Genomic DNA, 9,568 nt, shown 5'->3' with positions numbered 1-9,568 from the left:
TTTTAATACATAAGTATATTTCAAACCAAATACTTTGACTTACTCAAGTAGAAATTTACTGGGTGACTTTTAGTTGAGTCATTTTCTATTAAGTTATCTTTACTTTCACTCAAGTATGACAATTGAGTACTTTTTCTACCACTGGTCAAAACCGCCACAAGCAGGACCAGAGCCATTCAGTGCCCTCTACCGGCTCTGCCCACAGAGGTAAAACTCATGCATCACTTGAACACAGTTAATACCTGAACACAGTTAATACCTGTACATACTATGACCTAAAACATTGTGAAACACAATCATATAGTTATTTTTTTTTTTTATCCATGAACCTTATTAAATATTTTCTGCTGAAGTTGGGATTCTATGGCACATAGTACTGTTTTGTAACAAATCATACATACATTGAAAGGCCCACATAATTGACAGCACACACATGAGTAAATGTCACAATAATCAGTATTTATTAGTTAAGCATACACAGTATAATATAAATATAAAATATGCAATTTATTTTTAAAATTGGTGAGACATCATTATATCTGTGTTGAGACAACCATACAAACAGTTTAGTTCTACCAAAATGTCTTATGCGGCTGTAACAAACTATCATTACAGTGCCATCCTAAAATAAGGTACAGAGAGAGGACAATTTACTGTATACTGTATTTAAAAAATGATAGCAGCATATGTACCACTCATTACAAACTGCAAAAAAGAAAAACGTCAAACATACTCATCGGCACTGTACAAACAAGGAACCCATTCACAGTGAAGTAATCAACAGAATGCAATGGAGTGGTTGATCATTAAATAATATATATATTTTTTAAAGTCTTTTTCGTTTCGTATGGTTGACATGCTCTCGAGTTGCAAAAATCAGAAGGTGAAGTACTGGGCGAACCATTCCTGGCGCTGGGGGTCGGGGGATCCTACGGGTGACTCCTCTGTCTCAGGAGGGCTACACAGGGGGGCACACACCACAACAGCAGCAAACAGTTATACAGGACATTATTGACTAAGAAATCCTTATTGCACCTCAGGGTTGAGAGTAGTTTTTATGCTTATGTTCTGTGTTTGAAGTCAGTGTAGTCATTCATCCAGTTCAGAGGATTTTATTGAGGCAGTATATCTATAGATTTGATTATCTGCTCTCGAGTGTAAATGCTTCCTCGAAAACAATAACATTTCTGTTGCAATAATCAGCCTTTAACCGTGTTAAGTTTGCTCATTTTTAAGAGAGCCTGTGGTTGTATTAACACAACAATTTCTGTTCTACATGATCATCCAACCATTGGGTTTAGTGAGATTGAATTACAACAAGACCATGTAGTTGTTCATCCTTGACTCAGGTCCTTAGGGGATTATGCTCTCTTGGTTATACAATGTGAATGCATCTATTAAAAATCCTGAATACCAAATAGTGTTTGTTCTCCTCATACTCTGTAGTTTCTGAAAAGCAAATCCAATGATAAGCCCAAGGAAAGAATGTTAGAGGGAAAATGTATTGAAAGACCACAAACTTGCCTATTGTGGTTTGTTCTATGCAGTCTACCCAAGATGTAACCTATTCAACCTAATGCATTTCACTGGGTTGCTGGCTTGACCATAGCCTTGGCATTGGAAATTCACAATAAACACCAACAAACCTCACTGTATTGTAATGTTACAGCTTTATTGCAAATAAAATAACCTTTGCTCTTTGCTTATAGCGCTGGATATCCTTCTGGTGCTTGTCTGGCTGACTGTCTGGATGACTTGCTGACTGACTGACTGACTGGTTGTCTGGTGTTTAGGCCCCTTCCTCAGTTTCTGTCCAGGGGTCTTAACCCGTTGACGGGCACCAGATGCCTCCTATCTAAGAAGGGCTTGACATCCGAGGGTCTGGAGAGCCAAAGGAGAGGAGAGGATGAGTGGGAGGAGAACTCTCAATGAAATGTCAGAACATACAGTTATAATGAGAAGGCCTCTCCTCTCAACAACGACAGTGCACAAAGGGTTCAAGATTAACATCTCTGTGATATATGACTCATAACTTCATATTTCAGTTAATATTTGAGAAACATAAAAGGCAAGGAAATTGCAATATTGGGTCTGATAAAGAACTATGTAACTTAAGACACTTTCAAGTTTTAATTTCCCACCATGGCTATTTCCACAGTTGTCATGTCAAATAACAACCTCTAAACTTAAAGGTTGGATTTTACTGAACAAAAATATAAACGCAACATGTAAAGTGTTGGTCCCATGTTTCATGAGCTGAAATAAAAGATCCCCAAAATCTTTACATCCCTGTTAGTGAGTTTTTCTCCTTTGCCAAGAGAATCCATCCAACTGACTGGTGTGGCATATAAAGAAGCTGATTAAACAGCATGATCATTACACAGGTGCACCTTGTGCTAGGGACAATAAAAGGCCACTCTAAAATGTGAAGTTTTGTCACAACACAATGGCACAGATGTCTCAAGTTGAGGGAGCGTGCAATTGGCATGCTGACTGCAGGAATGTCCACCTGAGCTGTTGCCAGATCATTTAATATTAATTTTTCTACTATAAAACACCTCTAACATCGTTTTAGAGAATATGGCAGTACTCCCAACCAGCCTCACAACCGCAGACCACGTATAACCACGCCAGCCCAGGACCACCACATCCGTCTTTTTCACCTGCTGTATCATCTGAGACCAGCCACCCAGACAGCTGATTAAACTAATGAATATTTCTGTCCCCCCCCTTTTGTGGGGAAAAACTCATTCTGATTGGCTGGGCCTTGCTCCCCAGTGAGTGGGCCTTGCTCCCAAGTGGTTGGGCCTATGCCCTCCCAGGCACACTCATGGCTGCACCCCTGCCCAGTCATGGGAAATCAATAAATTAGGGCCTAATGAATTCATTTCAATGGATCACTAGTCACTTCGGATCACTAGTCACCTTAAACAATGCCACTTTAATAATGTTAACATATCTTACACTACCCATCTCATATGTAAACTCAGCAACAACAAAAAAGAAACATACCTTTTTCAGGACCCTGTCTTTCAAAGATAATTCGTAAAAATCCAAATAACTTCACAGATCTTCATTGTAAAGGGTTAAAACACTGTTTCCCATGCTTGTTCAGTGAACCATAAACAATTAATGAACATGTTCCTGAGGAACGGTCGTTAAGACACGAACAGCTTACAGACGGTAGGCAATTAAGGTCACAATTATGAAAACCTAGGACACTAAAGAGGCCGTTCTACTGACTCTGAAAAACACCAAAAGAAAGATGCCCAGGGTCCCTGCTCATCTGTGTGAACGTGCCTTAGGCATGCTGCAAGGAGGCATGAGGACTGCAGATGGGGCCAGGGCAATAAATTGCAATGTCCGTACTGTGAGGACAGCGTTACAGGGAGACAGGACGGACAGCTGATTGTCCTCGCAGTGGCAGAACACGTGTAACAACACCTGCACAGGATCGGTACAACCGAACATCACACCTGCGGGACAGGTACAGGACGGCAACAACAACTGCCCGAGTTACACCAGGAACGCACAATCGCTCCATCAGTGCTCAGACTGTCCGCAATAGGCTGAGAGAGGCTGGACTGAGGGCTTGTAGGCCTGTTGTAAGGCAGGTCCTCACCAGACATCACCGGCAACAACGTTGCCTATGGGCACAAGCCCACCGTCGCTTGACCAGAGAAGACTGGCAAAAAGTGCTATTCTCCGACGAGTCACGGTTTTGTCTCACCTGGGGTGATGGTCGGATTCGCCTTTATCGTCGAAGGAATGAGTGTTACACCGAGGCCTGTACTCTGGAGCGGGATCGATTTAGAGGTGGAGGGTACGTCATGGTCTGGGGCGGTGTGTCACAGCATCATCGGACTGAGCTTGTTGTCATTGCAGGTAATCTCAATGCTGTGTTACAGGGAAGACATCCTCCTCCCTCATGTGGTACCCTTCCTGCAGGCTCATCCTGACATGACCCTCCAGCATAACAATGCCACCAGCCATACTGCTCGTTCTGTGCGTGATTCAGTGTCCTGCCATGGCCAGCGAAGAGCCCGGATCTCAATCCCATTGAGCACGTCTGGGACCTGTTGGATTGGAGGGTGAGGGCATTCCCCCCAGAAATGTCCGGAAACTTGCAGGTGCCTTGGCGGAAGAGTGGGGTAACATCTCACAGCAAGAACTGGCAGATCTGGTGCAGTCCATGAGGAGGAGATGCACTGCAGTACTTAATGCAGCTGGTGGCCACACCAGATACTGACTGTTACTTTTGATTTTGACCCCCGTTTGTTCAGGGACACATTATTCCATTTCTGTTAGTCACATGTCTGTGGAACTTCTTCAGTTTATGTCTCAGTTGTTGAATCTTATGTTCATACAAATATTTACACATGTTAAGTTTGCTGAAAATAAACGCAGTTGACAGTGAGAGGACATTTCTTTTTTTGCTGAGTTTATATACTGTACCTTATACCATCTATTGCACCTTGCCTATGACGCTCGGCCATCGCTCATCCATATATGTACATATTCTTATTCACCCCTTTAGATTTGTGTGTATTAGGTAGTTGTTGGGAATTGTTAGATTACTTAGATTTTACTGTACTGTCGGAAATAGAAGCACAAGCATTTCGCTACACTTGCATTAACATCTGCTAACCATGTGTATGTGACCAATACAATTTGATTAGATTTTGATTTGATTTGATTATATGAACTGTAAAACTATTGAAATTGTTGCATGTTGCATTTATATTTTTGTTCAGTATATTATCATGACCAGATGATACAAGACAAATTATTAAACACAGTCTGCACTCGGTACTCATTCTGCACTGCACAAACTGTACTGCTCTGACTGAGCTAAACATGTCTGAAGTTTTCAATTAACGACAGGTGGCCTCTTCATCCTGTGCAGAACTGTTTATGTCTCTGAAAACTATCCTAAAATATCTCCTCTGCAATCATTCTCTCCTCAGTCTCAGTAGTCTCCTTTGCAGCAAATCCAACGTAATGCTGAATTGAACATGCATTCTGGTCTGTTAATCACCAACTCCAGATCTAGGGAACACCTGGGCTGAGACAGACAGGGCTGACTTCAACAACATCAGAAGCTAAAAGCAGAGAAATAGCATAAGCATGCATACTAGTGTTTTCCATAGAGAAAACTAAATTAGGTATGCAAATGTATATGTATGCAATTTCTATTGGTACAAATTTGCTGGTGAGCTGAATTAAGAAGTCTTATTGATCTAGGCATCTTCTCCAAGTACTAAAAAACATTTGTATTCTGGTATAGGCCTCCTGAATCGAAATAGGGCAGCATTTAAAGGACACTGCATGCACAGAGATAGAAGCAGCTTTATATAATCTGAAAACAGATGTATAATACAGAGCATCATAAGTGTGGTATGTGCTGCAGTAGAGAGGTACTGTATGTTGGGGTGCATTTGTTTCTTAGTGGAAACAGGGTCACCTTGACAGGGGCTGAGACAGACAGGCCGTGTGTGTGATGCAGTGATGGGAGAGTCCCATGACAATGGAGGGCAGCCCCGCACAAATCTGCCACGCTGACTCATCTGCAACTTACTTACATACAGAGCAGCATGCAGCAAGAGGAACCCAAAGCACAGAGAGGCACACAGATAGATAACAAGTGCATCAATAGGCAGAAACCTAAGTACCGGACGAGTGCAGACACACAAGCTAGTACAACACATGCACAAGAGAGTATCACATTCACATGTGTGTTTGTTACACATGTGCAGAATGATAGCTGGAAACACAACGAGCAAAGCAATGCCAAGGCACGAGAGAGAGAGGGTTTGTTGATGAGAAGACTGTTGTTGTTGTTATCGAAGGCTTCACACATCACCACACAGAACTGTACATGGTGAAAAAAAAACATCAACAATCTATATTACACAATCAGATTTTCCTCATATACAAATCAAACAATTGCACATCAATGTGGACAACAAAGTGCAGTAAGTGCAGCATGCCTGGAGGCCGATGAGGATGAGGTGGTTTAACAGAACAACAACACATCACTCAATGAGAAAAATACAAAGACACAAAGAGACGCAACTGCTAGCAGGAACACTTATGCTAACATGTTAAGAGTGACGGTGGGGTGTACACATGCTCCTTTTGCATTCCAATGCCATTTTCAAAGTCTCATGTATTGCATGGGGCTTTAGAATAATATAGTAAAGTGTTCATACATCTCCTGGAGTGTGTGTAGGTTCAGATGGAATATCCCTTTGTGTGTTTGAAAAGAAACCGTCAAGTAAAGCCAATGACTTCCTGGTATACAGTAAAGATAAGTTGACAAAGAAGTGGGGGGAGTAATTGTGGGAGCGCTCCCTCTCTCCGAAAGCCAAATCTCTGGGGACACAATCAAAGCCTCGCAAAAACTGCAGGCAAAGACAAAAGCCATCATGTCCTTCAAATAGAATAGCAATCAAGAGGGAATCCTGGGATGAACCCCTCAGCCTGTTGGCAACAGGCAGCAGGCAACTTAATCTATTATTCAAGGTAATTACACTTTCAGACTGGAGTGTTTTTTTGATTTTTTAAAAACCGTAATTCCTGATTTGACGCTGTTCTGTTTCATCAGAGCGAAGTCTGAGAGAGAGGGGGGAAGAACATCAACATCCTCCAGTGAGGGTAACATTGAGAAGTTTCTTTCAAAGACTGAAGCCCATCAGAAAGGGATATGGCAGCTGACTGGAGAGGTTTGTATGAAAGCCGCCTATCTGCAGCTGTATGGGCCGAGGGTCAGGGCAATGTCTGTGTGTCAGTGTGCTTGACCCTGGGCCTGCCCATGGCGCAGACCGAGGCGTCAGCGGCAAGCGAGGGGCGGCGCTCACCTCATGAATTTCTTGGGCTCTGTCGGAGGGGTCGGTGGGGGCAGAGGTTTGCTAGTGTTGAGGTCAAGGTGGTGAATGGGGGAGTTGGGGATAGGCTCTAAGCGGTTGGGCTGGGGTTGCCCGCTCCCCATCCCTGTTCCTGCTGCCTCCAGAGCCCTGAGGTTTGGAGAGCTGCTGAATCGGTTTGCTGATTTGTCATTCTTTCTCTTTTGCTACACAGAGGGACAAAAACACAAAGAAACGGAAATAGGGAGAACTAGTCCAATGAAAAAAAAAAAACTTGTGTATATACTGTATATTTATACATCTATATATTTCTCATTCTCAGAGGATTTATGTGGATGGAGGCTTTCTGAAGGTCAAGCTCGTACCACTCAACTAGCGAAGGAACAGTCGCTCTAATATGCTAATTAAGATGAGAAAAAAGTATCACATGAAGAGGCTACAGAAAGTTCACACTAACAAAGAATGGCTTGGAAAGCAAAGGAGAACTGGATGCCTGAACAGTGAGATAACAGACACACACACTGACTAACCCCCCCACCCCCCACACACACACACACAAAAACAAATGTACACACACACACAAACTATATGTAACACTAAACCAAAATATCGGAAGTTATAGAACTTGAAATGGAGTCAACAGTTACATATTGACCATGCAGAGTGATCCATTCAACTGGGAGACAGGGGGTTGCTGCATTTACATTGGAATGGGACACAACTTCTCTCCACTAAGTCATGGAATGGTTCCAATGGAAATCAAGACTAAGGATATGTGGAAAGGCAACTTAAAATCTCCACTTCAACCATTTTCTACAATGAGGTACAGGCTAGTGGTTTAGGCTTGTAACGATCGGGATGGTTCCCTAAGGGTTTCAAATTGTCACCTGACGCTTTTGGTCTTCACAAAGAGTCAAAGATTAGTTCAGATAAGCTATATGGCTCTAATCAACTGGCAGAGTATATACTGTAAGACGAGGTAATGCACATGGTCAGTGTTAGTCGTCTGTCTGTCTGTCTGTCTGTCTGTCTGTCTGTCTGTCTGTCTGTCTGTCTGTCTGTCTGTCTGTCTGTCTGTCTGTCTGTCTGTCTGTCTGTGTGTGGTGTGTTAGTGTGCAGCGGTCAGCTCACCTTGATGAGGGGATTTATTACTCCCACGTTGGGACTGGTGTTGAACACTTTGTTGAAGTTGGTCTCTCTGTTCACCAATTCCAGCTGGTAGAACTTTTTGTCATCCTGCACGTCAACAGAAAGACTTCAGTTAGGTCATGGTGCTCTGGGTTATTGATGGAGCATCTCACACCTCACACTCCAATTAAATGTCATTCGTGGGCTTAAATACCAGTACCGTGTGACACAACCCGCAAAAGTCACAGGGTTTCTAGCCAAGCTCTAGTGCTATAGATACAGTATACTGAATAGCGGTCTACAATACATTGTTGGGACTCAATGGCTGTAAAATACCGGAGTCTACTGCTGCTGAATGAGAAATCTTAATCACGCAAGGCAACAGCACTCCGTAGTCTGGTCTACTATTGATTGGAGGTAGACAGGCATGCAGGCTCCATGTCTAGGATTGTTGGGTAAAACCACACAAGGGCATCCTGTAAGCCATCTTGTACTGTGTACATACACTTACCACCAGCTTCTTGACGAGGGACTCCCTCTCAGTCACCATGTCCTTTAGCTCAGCGATCACCTGCAAGTCCTCAGGCCGGCTCTCCCTGTTCCGGAACTTATCCTCCGTGCCCTCCAACCTGGGGAGAGGAGGGGGCCATTAGGGCTCTGACATATCACAGTTTCCTCACAACACAGTGTGAAACAGGTAACATTGTGGAAACAACGTTTTGTTTGTGTAACATGATGATCAAAGTGCCTTGGATCAGCATGGGGATATGAGCATACACTGAGGGAGCATGTTTTGAAAGCTTCCCTTCCATCATCTGCAGATCAATACTAAAGTATTAGCTCTTAACTCTCCTACCTTTAATCTCAGAATCAGAAAGCCTATTAGTGCTTGTGTATTACTATGATCAAAACACGAGAAACATTACATGTTGTTCTGAATTCCAATTAAACTTCTCAACAAATAACGAGCGCTCTTTAGAAGAGTACTTATCAGTGATCAAAGCCATCTGCCTCTCCACAGTTTGTGCTGCCTCTAATTTGAGATTGATGACTTTAATATGCCGAGATATTCCTCGTGCTCGAAACAAGCATCCATCATGTCGAGTTTGGCATGACGTCCTCACCACTACAGATGTGGAATGACAAGTGATACCAAACTCTCCATCAAACTCAGACGCAAGACAGGGACAGGAACACGCTTGAATTAGAGGGAGCGTATTGGATATCATGATAACTGCTTCTGTCACGCTGCTATGCATCAGCGATCCGTTCATTTGTTGCTTAATTGACAGAAACAGCATCCACTACACTTTACTTCAGTGTCACGTTTCACTACAGACTCATCTGCATCCCTACACATGCTCCAAACATAAACAATGTGAAACCAACATGTTGCTGCAATGCAGCCTGGGAGGCTGGTGCTGGCTTGCTTTTTTAAATAAATATCGTTATCAGTGTTGGGGAAGCTATTCTGAAAATATAGTTTACCAAACTACCAATTACTTCACAGTGAAAGATGTTAGCTACACTAAAGCTACCCTTAAGAAAATATAGTTGACTTAACTAAAGTTACT

The 9,568-nt window shown here is 42.8% G+C and overlaps 1 protein-coding gene across 8 annotated transcripts in view; it reads right to left on the bottom strand.

Annotated features, from left to right (window-relative positions):
* Window positions 1-438: 438 nt before the first annotated feature.
* Window positions 439-9,568, bottom strand: part of fam184ab (family with sequence similarity 184 member Ab) — a 204,527-nt gene continuing 195,397 nt past the window's right edge. For 2 of the 8 annotated variants that reach the window (XM_071370060.1, XM_071370059.1), the window contains 4 exons: window positions 8,500-8,623; window positions 7,998-8,102; window positions 6,861-7,072; window positions 439-958 (listed from right to left, as the gene is read on the bottom strand). In XM_071370060.1, the coding sequence (XP_071226161.1) occupies window positions 877-958; window positions 6,861-7,072; window positions 7,998-8,102; window positions 8,500-8,623 (523 nt within the window). In that variant the 3' untranslated portion in view covers window positions 439-876. Of the gene's footprint in view, window positions 959-1,651; window positions 1,882-6,860; window positions 7,073-7,997; window positions 8,103-8,499; window positions 8,624-9,568 lie in introns of those variants that run through there. The other 6 variants (XM_071370062.1, XM_071370061.1, XM_071370066.1 and 3 more) reach the window with 6 other exon arrangements.

Source organism: Salvelinus alpinus, chromosome 27 (genome assembly GCF_045679555.1).
Source record: "Salvelinus alpinus chromosome 27, SLU_Salpinus.1, whole genome shotgun sequence".
In the NCBI taxonomy this organism is placed as follows: Eukaryota; Metazoa; Chordata; class Actinopteri; order Salmoniformes; family Salmonidae; genus Salvelinus; species Salvelinus alpinus.
Note: the sequence above shows the minus strand (reverse complement) of the source record. Positions and strands in the feature narration are given on the sequence as shown.